Genomic DNA, 18,384 nt, shown 5'->3' with positions numbered 1-18,384 from the left:
ATGACATAAACGAGAGTGCCAAATACTTGCATCACCATTAACATTAGCACAAATTTGGTTTATTGACTTATTGCAAAAATCTGAAAGAGAAAAGCGGAACAAGCCTCCGCACTCATAGCCTTTTCCTATAAATTGTCCAAATCTTGACACGATTACTTTATTGGACTCTAAAACTACCTTAAATCCATCTCGACATAGAAGGGAGCCGCTAACTAGATTCTTGTTCATAGTAGGGACATGCTGCACATTCCTTAGTTGCACGATCTTTTCCGAAGTAAACTTCAGATCCACCGTGCCAATGCCACGAACAGAAGCATGTGACCCATTCCCCATTAGGACGGAAGAATCCCTTGCGACCTGATAAGAAGTAAACAAGGAGATGTCAGCACACACATGAACGTTAGCACCCGAATCAATCCACCACGAAGATGATTGAAATACTAAAAGCACAATAGGTAAATTACCATACCCATCAGTATTGCTAGCGGTCACCATGTTGACAGTCTTGGAGCTTGTTTTCCCTCTGCGGTCTGCACGTTCAGGGCATTCCTTGGAAAAGTGTCCAGGCTTCCCACAGGCGTAGCACTCTAGCTCAGCCTTGTTGAACTTATTCTTCTTGAAGGTAGTAGTCTTGGTAGGCTTGTTGAAAACAGGTTTGTTCTTCCCTTTGTTCTTGTTCTGTGGGTACCTCTGCACCATGTTAGCAGTAGGCTGAACCTCACCTCCTTTTTCAGTGGTATCTTTAGCCCGAGCTTCTTCTTCAACATCAAGAGATGCAATCAGATTTTCAACTGATATCTCCTGTCTCTTATGCTTCAGAGTTGTGGCGAAATTCCTCCATGAAGGAGGCAACTTTGCAATCATGCACCCAGCCACAAATTTGTCGGGTAGAACACATTTAAGGAGTTCAAGTTCCTTCACAATGCACTGTATCTCATGAGCTTGTTCAACCACAGAACGGTTATTCACCATCTTGTAGTCATGAAAACTCTCCATGATGTACAGTTCACTGCCTGCATCTGTTGCACCGAATTTTGTATTCAGTGCATCCCACAGAATTTTTCCGTCGTTTATGTGCATGTACACATCACACAGACGGTCAGCAAGAACACTCAGAATGCATCCCACAAACATAGTATTGGCTTCCTGGAATTTTCTCCGATCTTCGTCGGTCATTCCCTCTGGAGCACCAACACTAGCGTGGAAAACTTTCAGAGCAGTAAGCCAGAGCGTGGTCTTCACCTGCCACCTCTTAAAGTGCACACCGGTAAACTTATCCGGCCTCAGTGCATCAGCGAATCCAGCCATAGTTAACTCAGGAAATTGCCTATAATTAGGTTTTTGGATTGTTGGAATATTAGGCAAGTTCATGATTAATTCCAGTAAATAATTCATGACTAGAAGAGATACTAGCATGCAATAATCTAGCAAACTAGAAGAACAGCAAGACATGCATAACAGCAGCAAACACGTAACAATAGCTGTAGAAACAGACATGAACAGAGGATGTTGGACGTACTGATCGTTAGCTATTATGGGTGCGACAGTGTTGATGACGATGTTGGCGACGATCTGCTGCTGACGGCGATGAATACAACGATGAGTAGCACCGCCCGACTTGGACGGAAGACGACCCGTGATGACGAATTTGAGCACTCGCGCACAGCGCTTCCCAAAAACCTAATTCGTCCTCTCCCGATGCAGGATCGCAAAGACGAACGGTTCCGGAGACCTGCTCTCCCACGCGCCGATGCACGCCGGCGTTTGGGATGGAGTAGACTACGATGGCGGCGCAAGTTGTGAGATGAGGCAAAACCCTAGGTGTTTTTCGGTGTGTCTCAGGCCGCAGCCGGTAGCTGTATATATATTAGGACCAGAGGCGGTATTGTGTCGCGACCACAATCCCAAACCGACTCGGTTTCTAATTCGTATACTTACCGGACAAGAAATCAAAAACTTGTCTGCCAAGACATAAAAATAAAACGGCAAAAGGAAGCTGCGCTCCTGCAAGGAGACAGACCGGATTTCGGCGGACCATTCACGCGCATGTACGCGCCGCCTCGCCACGGCCCGGCCCGGCTCGGCCAGGCGAGGCGAGGCGAGCGAGCGCGCGCGTGTGGTTTTCCCTTTCTCTTCTCACACACCACTTAGAGTGGTGGAGAGAACCCACTATATAAAGAGGTCCAACTCTTCTTCAACTTCCAAGGTAGGACTAAACTTAGCACCACCTCTTGCCATTTTACACATGGGCTTTGAGATTTCAGAAATTGCTATGGGCCTAGCCCATTAATTCTAACAAGAGCCATATCATCACGCACCCGATACATATAGCACGCCACCCGTTGCGGGCTTAGCATTTATTTTTTAAGGTGTGGACTTAGCATTTTAGGGAAAACAAAAACGGAAAATATGAATGGTTGGGGAGGGGATGACTATACTTTCTTCAATCTTAGCCATGGAAAAAAACTTCAATGATTTATTCAACCTCCCCCCCTCCCTCCCCAGAACTACACATAGCCCCGCCATTGATGTACACAACGGTTTAAAAATATATATGTCTATTTTCCACCGGAAAAAAGACAAGTCCAAAATTCTAGCGCAAACCATCTATTGAACCATGATACAATACCGCGATCCGTCTCCACTCCATGATATTTCTGTTTCTGGATGTAAAACTCGTAAAATCTCTCTGAAAGTCGAGCGTGTCCAAATATCTAAATGTGTCAGCCTTGTGAACAAGATACAACGTCACACCGCAGAAATTCAACTCAGCTCCCGGAAGCATGTGCTCCCCGGGCCCAAAAATAATTATTGAAATGTCAAAAAAATCAAGACAAAATTTTTATGTGTTCTTAGTCACATCCAAATGCTATCTACAAATTTTGAGGCAAAAAGGTTAAGCATTTTGGCATGTGCAAAGAAAAATTGAACACCAAATATTACCCCCATATGTCACCCAAAAATTGTTTTTTTCACCGACGAAACACTGCTGCTCCGTTTCCCATGAAAATTGTCAAGCATGCTTGTGACATTAACACGAACATCCACAAAAAAATCATAATTTTCTAAAATTATTTACTATTTTTTCGCGTTACTGTTCACCCGGGAGCATGTGCTCCCGGGAGCCAAAACGCCCCTCCCCATTATATTCCTAAAACCAAACACGGCATGTCAGCCACCAACCCTTAAAATGCCAATAAGCACATCAGATTCTTGACACATTTGATTCTGTAATGGAAACTTATAGTTTGAGCAAGGTATGCATGTGTTAGACCCCGAGATAAACCAATGTATTACAACATCCTCATTGTAAAATAAATACACACATTTTTCGGCAAAAGCACGAAAAAACCAAATTCTAATGCAAGCCACCTATCAAAGCAACCGCCGCCGATGAAGAGTAGCGTAGATCGGAAGGATCCAACCTGAAACACATGAACATAGACAAACTACGACCAGATCCGAGCAAATCCACCAAGGACATATCTGCCGGAGACACATCTCCACACGCCCACCGATGATACTAGACACACCATCGGGACAGGGGCTAGGCAGGGAGAACCTTATTCCATCTCTAGGGAGCCACCGCCGTCTCGTCTTCCTGGGCAGGACACAAACCCTAACAAAACGCAAGGAACAACTGAAAACAGAGCCCTCCCGCCGACAAGTTGGGGAAACAACTTCTGGAAGAGAAAATCTCATCTTATAGTTGGAGCATGGCATCTAGCTGTTAGACCTATACACATTCTAACTTATAAGGACCCTAGCCAACTTGCCACCAGGAGGTTCCCCAGATTTGGTCCGCTTCTGGCCATTGGATCATCATCGTTTTGGTCAACTGCTTCCTCTCCTCCGTTCGATATTCACCTTGTGGTTAATCTGGTTTTCACCTCACATTTGTTTTTCTATGACTGGTGGGCTCGTTCCCAACGTGGATTGGCTGGGTGGGACATCAGGCAGGTGCAAGAGGGTTTCACCAATCCACTCCTCCCACCGCACGCACTTGCACACAAGACGTGCGTGATCGGCGCTATACAAACCCCAATCCACATCCGCTGCACCCCCTCTTACCCCAATCACTCACCAACACAACCGCCACGACCCTCCCTCCTTCTCCATCGCCCCCCCCCCCTCGTCATCATGGATGAACACCTCCGATCGCTTGGGACCTATGGGAGCAACTGGGTCCGGGCGGGAGGAGAAGGCCATGGAGGTTGTGACACGTGCGGGAGGTGGAGTGACGGATGCGGGCGAAGTCGATGGTTAGGGGAGGCTCGCCAAATGGAAGAGCAGGAGCAAGGAACTCGAGGTGGTGCAGGTTTGCCTCTACATCCAATCCCCCCTCTCTCACTCAACCTAGGCTACAGGGGACTACGAGGAGTGGAAAGGAGAGGTCGTGCACACGTCAAAGCAGCAGCAACAAGAAGCTGGTGGTGGTTTAGGTTTGCATGTACCTTGTTTAAACCTTAAAGCTAGCCAACTTGGCCTCACATAGCCGGTGATGTGGTCCACGCTGACGAAGAGGGAGACATAGAAGAGGGCGTTCGTGTGGTTTCTTCTCCTGTTGATTTTCCCTCTTGCCTGATCTGATTTTGTGGTGAAAATAGTGGTGGATTTTCTCTGTTGGTTGGTCCAATTTGGGGTTGATTTATGGCCTCGATTCCATCCTTTTCTGGTTCCTTTTCGACTATCTATCCATGTTGCTATGGTTGCAAGAAAGGGAACCCAATATAGGTTGCTGCAAATCATTCCAAAGTTTCCTGGAAAGACCATAGATTTCGGCAAAAGCACCAAAAAAACCAAATTCTAATGCAAGCCCCGTATCAAAGCATTATACAACATGCAAACCCCGTATCAAAGCATTATACAACACCGGGCCCATCAAACAAACACGCCGCCCTAGCCACCAACACCTCATAAACGCCAAGAGCCATCTCATCACACATGGCACGCCTTCCGTTGTGGGCTTCATTTTTGGGAAACTTCTTGAAGAGAAAATCTCATCTTATAGTTAGAGCGTGGCATCTAGCTGTTAGACCTATACACATTAATGTATATGTCAGTGGCGATGCTAGCCGAGAATGGTAGGTGCAAAACAGAAAATGTGAATCGTTGGGAAGGGAGGGGATGACTATGCTTTCTTCAATCTTAATTAGTGCTAGAAAAAAATCAATGATTTTTCCAATCCCACCCCCAGACATGTATAGCCCTGTCATTAATATACACAAATGTTTTACTTAAAAAACATATACTTCAATTTTCTGCTGAAAAAAGGCAAGTCCAAAATTCTAGCACAAACCGTCTGTGGAATCATGATACAATACCGTCATCCGTCTTCACTCAATAAATATTTTTTGCTTCTAAATGTAAAACACATAAGATCTCTTTCAAAGTCGGGAGCATCCAAATATCTAAAGTGTGACAATCTTGTGAAACAAGATACAATGTCATATGCCTAAAACCAAACACGTCACGTCATCCATCAACTTTAAGATGCCAACAAACACATCATGTTCTCGAAACCTTGATTTTGTAATGGACGGCTTATAGTTAAAGGCGTAGTACATACGTATTAGACTAGGACAAAAGCCAGTGCATATAAAGTGTATTTCACTAAAAAGTAAAATCAAACACGTCACGCCAGCCATCAACCTTAAAATGCCAACAAGCACATCAGGTTCTCGAAACCCTGACTTTGTAATGAACGGCTTATAGTTGAAGGCGTAGTACCTACGTATTAGACTAGGACAAAAACCAGTGTATATAAAGTGTATTTCACTAAAAAGTAAAATCAAACACGTCACGCCAGCCATCAACCTTAAAATGCCAACAAGCACATTAGGTTCTCGAAACCCTGACTTTGTAATGAACGGCTTATAGTTGAAGGCATAGTACCTACGTATTAGATTAGGACAAAAGCCAGTGTATATAAAGTGTATTTCACTAAAAAGTAAAATCAAACATGTCACGCCAGCCATCAACCTTAAAATGCCAACAAACACATCAGGTTCTCGAAACCCTAACTTTGTAATGAACGGCTTATAGTTGAAGGCGTAGTACCTACGTATTAGACTAGGACAAAAGCCAGTGTATATAAAGTATATTTCACTAAAAAGTAAAATCAAACATGTCACGCCAGCCATCAACCTTAAAATGCCAACAAGCACATCATGTTCTCGAAACCCTGACTTTGTAATAAACGGCTTATAGTTGAAGGCGTAGTACCTACGTATTAGACTAGGACAAAAGCCAGTGTATTTTATTAAAAAGTAAAATCAAACACGTCACGCCAGCCATCAGCCTTAAAATGCCAACAAGCACATCAGCTTCTCGAAACCTTGATTTTGTAATGGACGGCTTATAGTTGAAGGCGTAGTACCTACCTATTAGTCTAGGACAAAAGCCAGTATGTATAAAGTGTATTTCACTAAAAAGTAAAATCAAACACGTCACGTCAGCCATCAACCTTAAATATGCAAACAAGCACATCAGATTCTCGAAACCTCAATTTTGTAATGGACGGCCTATAGTTAAAGGCGTAGCATCTATATGCTAGACCCGGACAAAAGCCAGTGCATATAAAGTGTTTTTCACTAAAATTAAATACACATTTTTTTCATCAAAATTAAGATAAATCCAAAATTACAATGCGAACCATCTGTCAAAACACGATACAACACCATGACCCCTCAAACAAACACGGCACGGCAACCACCAACACCCGGAAACAAACACCAAGCGCACACCATCGGCACCGGTGGCACGCCACCAGCTGTGAGCTTAGCATTTGGGGGAAAAGCAACTCCAGAAAAATCCCATCTGGAGAGGGCCACGGAGAGCCACCCAGCAGCACCGGACCAGCAAAGATTCCTCCACCTTTCTACCCTCTCCGTCCATCTAGAATGCACATACGCCGTCGCCGTGGCCTGGCAAAATTACGGAAACACCCTCGCATGGAATTACCAGAACGCCCTCGCGTGTGAAGTTACAGGAGTGCCCTTCCCCGGCCAATAAATAACCCCTCCGCCCTGACCTGATCCCCTCCCCCTTCCTCCTCCTCTTCCTCCTCCGATTGGGTGGCTGCCATTGCTCTCCACATCAACCAAGCTCGAGCTCCCATTTCATCACCACTCTGCTAGCCCGAGTCTCCTTCTTGACCCCCCCCGTCGGTTTCAAGGCCTCGCAGTCCTCGTCCCAGTCTCTTTCTCCTTCCAAGAAGAATTTCTTTGGGTTGAGGGAGCTGCTGTTCTTGCTAGGCTAGGCTAGATCAGCGGGAGAGGCTGGGTCGTTGTTCCGCTTGAAATCTCTGGGTTTTGTTGCGCTGGAGGTTCTTGCTGGCCATGGTTTGTCCAGGCATGCTGAGGCGCAATCTCTGAGCTTTATGAAGATCGCCACTCACCTGCGCCGGTGCTGCTTCCTCCAGTCCTTCTCCGTCGTCTTCCTCTACTACTTTTATGTGATCTCATAATTGGCCCTCTCAAATCCGCCGTCGCTAGCAGTAAACTATTTCCTCCTTCTTCTTCTTCTTGTTTCCTTTTCCTGCGTCAACAAGTGATAAATAAGAACCGTAGCAGCAGCAGCAGCAGTAGCCAGGTAGTAGTGATTCCGGTGCAAAGATGTCGTCGTCGTCGCTGTCGCCGGGAGGTGGGAGGCTGTCGGGCTCGGACGGCGACTCGGGGGCGACGTTCTCGGCCGGGGACAACCGGCGGGAGAAGAGGCGGCTGTCGAACCGGGAGTCGGCGCGGCGGTCGCGGCTGCGGAAGCAGCAGCACCTGGACGAGCTGGTGCAGGAGGTGGCGCGGCTCAAGGCCGAGAACGCGCGCGTGCTGGCGCGCGCCAACGACATCACCGGGCAGTTCGTGCGCGTGGACCAGGAGAACACCGTGCTCCGGGCGCGCGCCGCCGAGCTCGGCGACCGGCTGCGCTCCGTCAACCAGGTGCTCCGCGTCGTCGAGGAGTTCAGCGGCGTCGCCATGGACATCCAGGAGGAGTGCCCGCCCGACGACCCCCTGCTCCGGCCGTGGCAGATCCCGTACCCTGCCACCGCCATGCCCATCGCCGCCACCGCCACGCACATGCTCCAGTACTGATCGATCCGGTGATGATTGGGTCAATAATTGAGGATCCCCTGTAGGAGCGGAGCTGAGCTGTGGCTGGCAAGAGGAAGAAGATCTACCCTACTTGGCTGCTGCCTTGAGGATTATTACCAAGGCGTAGTTTGCTGCTATATGTTGTGTTTATTATTATGTTTCAGTAAGTGTCCGCCGTCGTCGTCCTCGTCCTCCATGTCCTATGTAATGTAACAGTAATAAGGGTTATGTATGGTTGTGTTCTATGTATCGTGAATTTGTGATAATTCTGTTCAATGTTATTACCATGTCATGTTATTATGTTTGGTTCCAGTGTTCAGTGTAAATTCTGCTGTGTTCCAAGTATTAATTCAAGTGTTTGATCAGATTTTACGATAGTCACCGGATGTTGGTTTCTTGTTGAATTGAATGAAGAACAATTTGGCCAGTTTTGCAGATTCACATGGTTTTTTGAGCCCACACCAAGTCGTATAAATCTGTGGGCTCCTATCAAATCACAAATAAGGTGGAAGGCATCGAATCACCTTGAGTGCAGAGAAACATCAAGTGCTCAAAAGCAGAGAAAGATCTTCAGCTTCAAGGTTCCTCCTGGATTCTATCCGACAGCTCTCTGTTCTATGTTGTTTATTTTCTTGCATCTATTCCAACCTTTGCAGAGGCAAAAGCAAGGTGACAAGAATCAAATGGTACCACTAGATCACAACCCATGTCACAACCATCAAGATATGTGTTCCAACAGGGAAGAAACAGAATATACATCAGCACCTTTGATCAGTAATCACGCAATAATGGTTAATGACGGTAGTGTAAGCAAGCAGAACAAGATCCGTCATCAGAAAACTAAACTCATGACCGCATACGAAAACGACGGTGAAAGGCAAGGGAAAACCTTAAAAACTTATCTTGACCGAACCAAATGACATCACCAGATAGAAGAACACCAGTTATAAGTCATAATGATGGTGCTTGTTCCATTCATGATAATATCAAACACAAGGAGTAGCTTGTTAGGCATCCCACCATTGCATTAAGCCAAAAGGGTGAGCTCACTTCCAAAAGGATGACAGTGAAACCTAAATCATATTCATGTCAGAGGGAAGCCTTCCAAACCCTGAATTTGTTTGCAACACATATGAGACAAGACATATTTGATAGGACAAAAAGCAAATTCAAAATGATTCGATGTTCTCAAATGGTGGTGTGCTTATTTTCATGACAATCTCCACAGCAATCACTCTGTCATGCTCTCCAGAGAGTTTCAGAAATTACTGGCAAAACCAAAATGACAAAAGACTTCGAGATGTAGAACTTCTGGTTCAGCACTTCAGAACTACTCCTCGACAACGACGCTGATCTGCCCCTTCTCGAGCATGTCATAGAAGGATCGGGTCTTCCTCTGCTCGTTCCAGTGATGCATCTTCCACATACCACCAGCAACCAGCCCAAGGGTGAGTCCAATGAAGATCTCCTTCACCACGCTCGGCCCCTTGAGGGTCGCATGTGCAACTCTGCCGCCTGCCATCTGCTAGCTGTTGGGCTCAAGATGCCAAAATGCCTGCAGAAGATGAGAAGATTCTGTGAGCTGATTTCGTGGGAACATGGTGACAGCATATCTTCACCAAGGCAGCAGCAAGATACTTTAAACAAATGCAGGCATGTGCAAACAACATAAAACAATCAGGACATGATATATGGTATTTCACGCATCCAAAGGTCGCTTGGGTTAATTGCACAAAAACAAGTCAGTGCAAATTTTCAAGACGTAACCAAGCTGAAACTGGAAGAACTAGAATATGAATCAAGAACTTCAAGATTTTGAGTTGTAAAATTAGTTGACCAAGCTATGTTAAACCAGCATGATTCACAAACAATAGAGTATGAAAAAGAGGCTCTGATTCATCAACTGCTCAGCAAAACCTCTTTCGTGAACAATAGTAGTTACAAAAAGAGTCAACTCCCTGCATTTGGATCCTAGTATCATACTATTCCACCGCCCAAGTTTTTAAAAAGGTATTTTAAGATGGAGCAGGGAAAAAATGTGACACAATAAATGGTTCCATCCTCAGCATCAATCATTGCTTCTTTCAAGAACAAAAAATGTATGCAGTGTACCCTTCACCTAACCTGCCACTCATGCACAGAGGACACAACCGTCGTAGTCAATAAAGCATAAATGAGGCAAAGCAATTAGTTGGGAGGAACTTCCTTATCACCCATCATCAGATTAACCATAAATTATCAACATCCTAGCAAATGCAACAATCACCACTCAAATTATGCATTGTTTCATACAAAGCACTCGGCCAAAAGAAGATGGACAATGACATTTGGCTTGTAGAAGGCAGCATCATAATTGCCACAACAAGTCATTTTCTTCAACACAATGCATATTTAAGAAGTTACAGACAAACTACAAGATAAGTCAAGACCAGGTTCACTCAAATTCAAGATATCACTAAGAAAAATAAAAAATCCTTTCCATCAAAGAAAATACCCACAGAAAGTATACTTGATGAGATCTATAATAAGTTTGCACTTGGGGTGACTTACTTTTAACATAAGCATCTTCATCAATAAAAGAACTTTTCTGCTTTGGGATACTGAAAGGACATGAATCTAGCTAACATATACTCCCTCCGTCCGAAAAAACTTGTCCCAACCGTGTTCCTCAAATGGATGAATCTAGCACTAACTATATGCTAGATACATCCATTTGAGGGACAAGCTTTTCCGGACGGAGGGAGTACTATTGAATATAAGCCAAACCAAGTAATCAACATAGATGAGCTCTACCAACACAGCAATATGGTTGTGCTGATACGTTCATACTTCATAAAGGAACTAATACCACAACACCAGCTGGAACCCCACTCGCATAGACTAATGGCACTTTATAGAGCGCCATATCAGCAGGTTATTCACAATACTGATACCTCACAAACCTATAATGTTACCGCGGATAGCACAACAGTTGCACATATAAAAACATATGCAGATAGAGTTATGCTGACATGAAATGAGAGGACAATGTACAATTGTAATGTGCTAAGTGCAGCAGAGAGAAATTATTAGTGCTCTAAGAATATGAATTAACTAGAATAATAATAAAAGCACAGTCCTGCAACACCACTCATTCATGTGCACGGCAAAGTCGAGAACTACACAAGTCGCAATACCATCATGAACAGGATGCAGGTTGCTGAGCAAAAAGATAACAAAGTTCAATAATGATATGGGATGTTAGAAGCTATGACAGTGCAATAGAAGGCAACCCTAATTTCATATGTGAAACCGATGATGACACACTAGTGAACACATAATGTGCTAGTAAGGGATTACACTGATCCAAACCATCCAGAGGCAGCGGTGATGGTGCCACGGCAAAGTATACTTCCTAATTACCAGATATATCATCTGATACATATTCACATCTTATTGCAGCAAACGATGTTTCTTTCTTAGCCACCATTTCCCAATCCAAATCGCATGGCCCTCAAATCAAAACTGAATATGAGCTAGTCAGGGATAGCACTGAGCCAAACGATCCACAGGCAGCAGCGATGGTACCACGCCAAAAGATACCTCCTAGTTCCCACATATACCATCTGATACATCATATTCACATCTCATTGGAGCGAGCGATGTTTCTTTTTTAGCCACCATTTCCCAATCCAAATCGCATAGCCCTCAAAAGCACTAGCCTATGAACACAAATATCGCCAAAAAATCGCACCGGATGGGGGCATCGCACGCCGTGGGTTACGAACATGACGCCGTATTCACACACACAAAAAAAACTACCCCCTCGCAAATCACACGCATCCTGCTCCCCTAAATCATCGCCTAACATCCCAAATTTCTAGTCCTCCGGTCGATGCAAACAACAACCCTAGCGAAATGGATCATTCAGGCACCGAGCGACCAGATCTGGAACGGTTCCTAACAATTTAGAGGGGGGAAACCTAGGATCCGATCCGCGAGAAGGCCATGAAGGAACCGAGCCGTGCGTCAGAACACGGAAACCCGAGGGATCGATTGAATGGAGCAGGTTCGAGCGGTGTGGGAAGAGGGGTCTGACCTTGCCGCCGCCGGAGGAGAAGGAGAGAAACGCCTGCGCCGCCGGGAGAGAGAGACCCACTCTTCGATTTGTTACGGGGGACGGCGTTTTTGCGGAAACGCCCATTTAAGGGCTGAGATTCGCGGACGGGCCCGGTCCACACGGGTGGTCTGAGGCTCTGAGCGAGTGGGCGGGTGGAGGGCCCATCGGCATGCCCACCTATGTTAGAGATGTTAAACCTTTGTGGTCATCCAAAGGGCATTTGGTCTAGTGGTATGATTCTCGCTTAGGGTGCGAGAGGTCCCGAGTTCAATTCTCGGAATGCCCCCAATTGTTTTTATTTTTTTAGCTTCTTTGACATCGTGGCAAATTTCTTGCACAAATTTCCTTCACATGTGCAACAATAAATTTGTTTGTGTGCCTTTTGTTTCTTGCTTCCAAAATACAAACGCCAACTCACTAAGGTTTATATAAAAATGAAAACTCGCCAGGAAAAATAAAACTATCTTTGTCTGCTGTCTTCTCTATATGTATGTATGTGTAATATATCTACTTAGAAATCATCTGGTAACATCACTGGCTCAGTACATCTCAACGGTGTAGTAAAACAAACTGGTGCAGTACACGATAATCTTTTACCCACAGAGCTATGTGTAACTATCTTGTAACTCGCTTATTGGACCAACGAACAAATTTGCATCGTCAGGACTGGCCGTCCTCTCTTATTCTGAAGGTGCATGAATGAATGCGGCTGCGAAAATAGGGAGCTCTGACGCCACCCCAGTGTCCTCAAAATCAAGCGCTCCCGCGGACAGCTTTGTAGCACTCCAGGCTGCAGAGGGGGAGCTTCAGCTTCGAGTCCCTGTACCGGTACGCGTTCGTGCAAGACGGTCCGGCGCACTTCTCACGCGGCGGAGGGTAGCTGGGTGATGAAGGCAAAGTGAGACGATGTTATCTGAGGCGCACATTTGTTGCTGATGATTTCTCAAATGCGGGGAGGGATGGGAGGATTGGTTACCTGCAGGGTTTGGAGTTGAAGATACTGGGGAGGCCTACTTCTTCAGGGAACGTGACCACCGTGCCTGTGGGCCCCATGACCCACCGGATGGAGCTCCTGGCGAGTTCTTGCGCTCTGGCTGCCTTCTCCTGAGTAAAAAGGAATGATTCTGTCAGAAGGTAATGGTAGTAGAAACGCGAGTGTCATGGGCATGGTCAAATGATGCAATGGACCTTCTCCTCTCGCTCCTTCTGCTTCCTCTCTTCTTTCTTCTTCTCGGTGTCCAGGCCCAGTATTTTCCTTATAGCTTCCGCCTGCAGTTAACACTTTTGAGAACTCCTAGGAACTGAACCTATTCCAGGAAGTTTAAAAGAGAGTAAGCAAATGTTTCTCCAACCTCGCTTTCTTTAGTGGCTTTCTCCACTTGCATCTTGCGGCGCTGAGCAGCCTCAGCCTTCTTCGCGAGCATCTCAGCATCAGAGAGCTTTTCCTTCTTGCCTGGAGCCACAGAAAAATGTTTCAAATTAAATCAGCGCAAGACTTCAGTCAAGTTACAATAGGCAACAAGGTAGTATGTACTTCTTGACGAAGCTGCTGGTAAACCATCGGGGAACTCAATGGTACTGTTGCTGTTCCCATCCATCCATGATTGAAGGGCTCGGCGACGCGTTGTGAGAGGTTCACTCTTAACACTGGCAGACAATTCAGTGACTGCTTTCTGCTTCTTGTTTTCAGCTTCAAGCTCATTATCAGAGGCCAGCTCCTCTTCTGCATTATCCTCATCAGCATCAGTAGAATCTCTTGACCTTTTCTTGCCATCTCTATTTGATTGGGGTGTAACAAAATCATTATCAACCTCATAAACTGTGCTCCTGCTCCGGTCTTTCTTCAAGGCATTCTTCTTAGGGTTACTCCCTCCTTTGTTTTTAGGTTCACGAATATGACCCTCATTATCATTAGAAGCTCCATGATTTTCAGGAGTACTTAAACCATATTCCTCATCTAATTCACTGTCCATGTTGGATTTCTTAGCAATCCTTCTACTCTTCCGGACAGGATCCGAAGACGCTTCTCTCTGAACTTTGGCAGGTTGTTCCGGAGTCAAGGTATCTTCAATTTTCCTCAGCTTTCTTGTTTTCTTGTCTTGAGAAGAGGGCAACCTATTTGAATCTTTGGCACCTTCAGTCTGAAAGTAATTCATCGTTTTAATTGGGTATCAATTATGGATAGCAATTTGAAGCAAATAAAGGGACAGGACGTGCGGTGAACCAACATAACATCATGACTTGCAAAATACTCCCTTCTTTTTTATCTACTCTGCATATTAGATTTGTCTCAAGTCAAATTTTGTAAAATTTGACTAAGTTTATACAAAAATTTATTAACATCCACAGTGCCAAATAAGTACCATTAGAATCATCATTGCATATATTTTCACATCTTATATATTACCTCCGACTCAAATTACTTGTCTTAGATTTGTCTAGATACGGATGTATCTAACACTAAAACTTGTCTAGATACATCCGTATCTAGACAAATGGATGTATCTAGACAAATCTAAGACAAGTAATTTGGGACAGAGGGAGTATTTGTTATTGTGAAAGTTTATACGGAGTATTATTTTCTATAAACTTGGTCAAACTTTATAAAGTTTGACTTAGGTCAAAGCTAATATGCAGAGTAAATAAAATGGAGGGAGTATAATCAGAACAGGTATAGTGCCAAGATTATGAGATAAAAGAAATATCTCGATAGAAACTGCATGCGTATGTCCTAATAACACCAACCAGTTTTCCTTGCAGAACTTGAATTTAGCAAGCTAGCAAATTTTCTTCTGTTCAGTCAAAATGACACTACGAAACAAAAGATATGATCACTTGGTGTTTACCTGATTACCATGCTTTTGCCGGTGCGATGAATCTCCAGGCCGTGTAGGCTTTGCAGCTGAAGACCTGGAATCTGGTATGGCAGGGTTTGGTTTTGCCGGTATGGTCCGACTGATTCCACCAATTTTGAGCTTCACTTTCCTTGGTTTCTGCGTGGTTGACAAATCATCATTCCCTGCTGACACATGTATCCCATGATTGCTTTCACCCTTTCTTGAGTTACTTCCTGATGCCTCAGAATGCAACTGGTGGCTCCCCTTGCTCTTATGTGAGTTTTTCAAGTTGGGAGGGGACAGAACACCCTCCGTGATACGCTTGGAGGCACGGTCCAGGGAAGGTCCATTCAGATAAAACTCTCGACGTCGGAGTCCTCCGTCAGAGGCAACATTGTCATCTGAGGGCCTCTTTGAATTACTCCTAGATGACATAGATGACTACTTCACAGCAGGATTGCTCTCTGGCCTGGGTCTCCTCGTTGTGCTGGTCCAGCGGATCTTCTAACCAAATAAGACAACACACATAAACAAAAGGCATGTCTTTAACTGGAAATGTTGAGTGTAAGTCAAAAATGTTGGGGAAAATATATTTGCATGATGCATCTTATGACTACAGAATGTGAAGCTGGCACCACCACAATGCTGCAAGCTAAAAAATAATGGTACTTATAGGAAAGGTTATTAATTTACAAGAATAATAACAGTACACATATGGTTTTTAATACTACGTTTAATGGCTCGTCACCTTTCTTTTTGACTAAAAGCTCTAGGGGAGGCCCCACAGTAAGAGTTCACAACAACTATCCAAAGCATAGCAAAACTTATGTAGATAAGATTCAGGTTAGAGAGCAAACCCAAACCTTGAATGGCGCCTTAGCTATTCTTAAGTAGGATTTCCAGGATGTAAGGTTAGGGACAACAATGTCAGAGATCTTTGCATTTCTTGGCTACCAAACGTTCCAAGCAGCGATGATGAACACCTCCATGAAGTGTGGCGTTTGGAAATGAGAATGGCCAAGGTGAAAGGACCACTCCAAGAGTTGGGCCAGCCAATGTTAATAGCTACTGTTATGCGTACGCAACTTAAATAAATCTTTACACGACATGGAACACGGTTAGAAATTTATTACCATCACCTATCTTTAAACTAGAGTTTATTTCTATTAGAAAAATTACGGTAACATCAAGTTGTGTCAGCAACAGGTAGTTAGCCCTAATGGATAGGTATCAGGTAACTGAACTAACACAACTGCAATGCAGAACATAACAATAGCTGGTGGTAAAACTGAGATACACAACAAGTCAGCAACAATGTTAAAAGGACATGTAAGAACATGTCGCTAAACTTAGTTAGAGTTGGAGACTTGGAGTAGAATAAATCCTATGCTCTCCCTGCTCATGTTCTCCTCCCTCAACCTCAAGGATGAAGACGAGTCTCACGAATAAGTGGTCATAGTCTCAATTTAAAAAATTATGATATTTGTACTGCATGGTGCAAATTACTTGAATCAAAGTCAAACAGACAAATATATTATTGCACACAAATCAATCACCAGTAATTCAATTCATGAACAACCGAGCAAAAAATGAATCCCAAAGTTGATCGTCCTTGAATTCCTAGCAAGCAACTTGTTTAGACACTTTTATTTAATTTTATTCGCAAACAGGCAAAAAAGTGAAACCGCAAAGTTGATCATCCTGGACAACCTAGAAATATTATTAGCCGGCGAGAATTCCTAAAGATCAGGACCAACAACTTGTTTAGATTTTAGACACTCTTAATTTTGTAATAAGGTCATTTCTAAATACTTCCTCTGCAAAGCAGCATAACAATTGTTTTTTAGCTACTTTACAATTGTAACATATCTTCTTCACAAATGCAACAATTAACTTTTTTAGCTACTCTACAATTGTAACATATCTTCTTCACAATTGCAACAATAATGTAATACTCCCTCCGTTCCAAAATATAGTGCGTCCTCGGTTCCCGTGCTTCAACTTTAACCATAAATTTAACCAACGAGTCCGACTGCGGCGGGAGCAAAAATTAGACCAGTGAGTTCGTATTCAAAAGAAGTTTTCAATTATATAATTTTTGCTCCCGCCACAGCCAGTCTTGTTGGTTAAATTTATGGTCAAAGTTGAACCTCGGGAAGCATGGGCGCACTATATTTTGGGACAGAGGGAGTATAAAGTTCAGTCAGCATCAGGTGGTTAGCTACAATAACCTTATGGATAGGTATCAGGTAGTTTTGTACTGATTAACACAACTGAATTATGGGTAAAAATTACGGTGCTAAAGGACAATAGGAATGGTTGGCGAGTTAACTGCAGTGCGGAACATAAAACTATATTACTTGAATCAAAGTCAAACAGAAAAACTATATTACTGCACACAAATCAATCGCCAGTAATTCAATTCGTGAACAACCTAGCAAAGAACGAAACCCCAAAGTTAATGGTCCTTTGAATTCGTAGCAAAAAACTTGTTTAGACACTTAAAATTCTATTCGTGAACAACCTAGCAGAAAATGAAACCCCAAAGATGATCATCCTCGGACAACCTAGAAATATTATTACCCGACGAGAATTCCTGATGATCAGGACCAGCAGCCTGTTTATACACTCTTAATTTTGTAATAAGGTCGTTTCTAAATACTTCCTCCGCCAAAGCAGCATAAGCACCTAGATTTGTTGGTAAATTATACATTAGCCCTAGCCCCTTGAAACGCAAGAAACAAGGTGTATGTAGCGACAACTACCAAAACCTTCCGCGGGTAGGGGAGCAGATGATGAATAACGAGACGGGAGGGGAGGAGAGGGCTTGGCAGGAAGAGAAAGTCGGATGAGACCTTACTCACTTTGGGAGCGACCAGACGGCTGGCGGGAGATCCGAGGACTGAGAGGTCGGCGTCGCGGGATGGGAATTCGGAGCCGGGAGGGGGGCCGGGCGCAACGGCCTGGCCGCTGGGCGCCGGCGACTTGGCGAGTGGGCAGGGAGGGGGAGGGGAGCTCGCCCTGGAATTCCGCTCGCCCTGCTCGTCGATTTGGGGGAGACGAGAAAGACGAAGTTCCACGGGTTCAACCGCTAGCGGCAGGGGCAGGGGCAAGGGCAGGGCCCGTTTGGAGCTTCGTAAACTTCTCCACCCGCAAGATTTTATCTGTCCCGAGAAAAAGAAACCATTGTAAACATTTACTCGCTCTATCTTAAAATAAATGTCTCAAACTTAGTACAATTTTGTATTAAAATTAATACAAAGTTGAGACACTTATTTTGAAACAGAGAGAGTATTATATTTCCTGTTTGGATAGGGAGTTACATGAAGGTAACACGGACCTGAAAATAATACTCTCT

General features: G+C 44.3%; 3 protein-coding genes and 1 non-coding gene across 9 annotated transcripts; 2 read left to right on the top strand and 2 right to left on the bottom strand.

Annotated features, from left to right (window-relative positions):
• The first annotated feature begins 7,058 nt into the window (after positions 1 to 7,058).
• Positions 7,059 to 8,395, top strand: LOC542940 (ocs element-binding factor 1). Its single transcript, XM_044539670.1, has one exon. The coding sequence runs from the start codon at positions 7,617 to 7,619 to the stop codon at positions 8,088 to 8,090; it is 474 nt and encodes a 157-aa protein (XP_044395605.1). The 5' UTR covers positions 7,059 to 7,616; the 3' UTR covers positions 8,091 to 8,395.
• Positions 8,396 to 9,151: 756 nt separating this feature from the next.
• LOC123119760 (cytochrome c oxidase subunit 5C) lies at positions 9,152 to 9,645 on the bottom strand. The gene has a single exon (XM_044539671.1). The coding sequence runs from the start codon at positions 9,610 to 9,612 to the stop codon at positions 9,421 to 9,423; it is 192 nt and encodes a 63-aa protein (XP_044395606.1). The 5' UTR covers positions 9,613 to 9,645; the 3' UTR covers positions 9,152 to 9,420.
• A 2,758-nt stretch (positions 9,646 to 12,403) lies between these two features.
• TRNAP-AGG (transfer RNA proline (anticodon AGG)) lies at positions 12,404 to 12,475 on the top strand. The gene has a single exon. It is a non-coding gene; the product is annotated as a tRNA-Pro (tRNA).
• A 115-nt stretch (positions 12,476 to 12,590) lies between these two features.
• On the bottom strand, positions 12,591 to 18,168 carry LOC123119758 (eukaryotic translation initiation factor 5B). Of its 6 annotated transcripts, none has more exons than XM_044539664.1 (7): positions 17,882 to 18,168; positions 15,036 to 15,527; positions 13,724 to 14,330; positions 13,542 to 13,642; positions 13,378 to 13,458; positions 13,166 to 13,293; positions 12,591 to 13,069 (listed from the first exon to the last, which is right to left on the bottom strand). In XM_044539664.1, exons 2-7 carry the CDS (start codon positions 15,459 to 15,461, stop codon positions 12,943 to 12,945), a joined length of 1,470 nt encoding a protein of 489 aa, XP_044395599.1. In that variant the 5' UTR covers positions 15,462 to 15,527; positions 17,882 to 18,168; the 3' UTR covers positions 12,591 to 12,942. The 6 variants fall into 6 exon arrangements, with proteins under 6 accessions (XP_044395599.1, XP_044395600.1, XP_044395598.1 ...); XM_044539665.1 differs by having other exon boundaries at positions 15,036 to 15,530; positions 17,891 to 18,162; XM_044539663.1 differs by having other exon boundaries at positions 15,036 to 15,530; positions 17,882 to 18,155.
• Between the last annotated feature and the right edge of the window lie 216 nt (positions 18,169 to 18,384).

The sequence above is a fragment of the Triticum aestivum genome, chromosome 5D (assembly GCF_018294505.1).
Source record: "Triticum aestivum cultivar Chinese Spring chromosome 5D, IWGSC CS RefSeq v2.1, whole genome shotgun sequence".
Taxonomy (NCBI): domain Eukaryota; kingdom Viridiplantae; phylum Streptophyta; class Magnoliopsida; order Poales; family Poaceae; genus Triticum; species Triticum aestivum.
This window is presented reverse-complemented; position numbering and strand designations above follow the sequence as displayed.

What these genes read in the sequence shown, in the direction of transcription:
- LOC542940 (XM_044539670.1), top strand. Translation starts at nt 7,617, where the DNA reads ATGTCGTCGTCGTCGCTGTCGCCGGGAGGTGGGAGGCTGTCGGGCTCG.
- LOC123119758 (XM_044539664.1), bottom strand. Translation starts at nt 15,461, where the DNA reads ATGTCATCTAGGAGTAATTCAAAGAGGCCCTCAGATGACAATGTTGCC. An exon ending in GGCAAAAGCATGGTAATCAG is followed by an intron (nt 14,331 to 15,035) that starts GTAAACACCAAG and finishes AATTACTTTCAG; the next exon opens with ACTGAAGGTGCCAAAGATTC. An exon ending in AAGCCACTAAAGAAAGCGAG is followed by an intron (nt 13,459 to 13,541) that starts GTTGGAGAAACA and finishes TGTTAACTGCAG; the next exon opens with GCGGAAGCTATAAGGAAAAT.
- LOC123119760 (XM_044539671.1), bottom strand. Translation starts at nt 9,612, where the DNA reads ATGGCAGGCGGCAGAGTTGCACATGCGACCCTCAAGGGGCCGAGCGTG.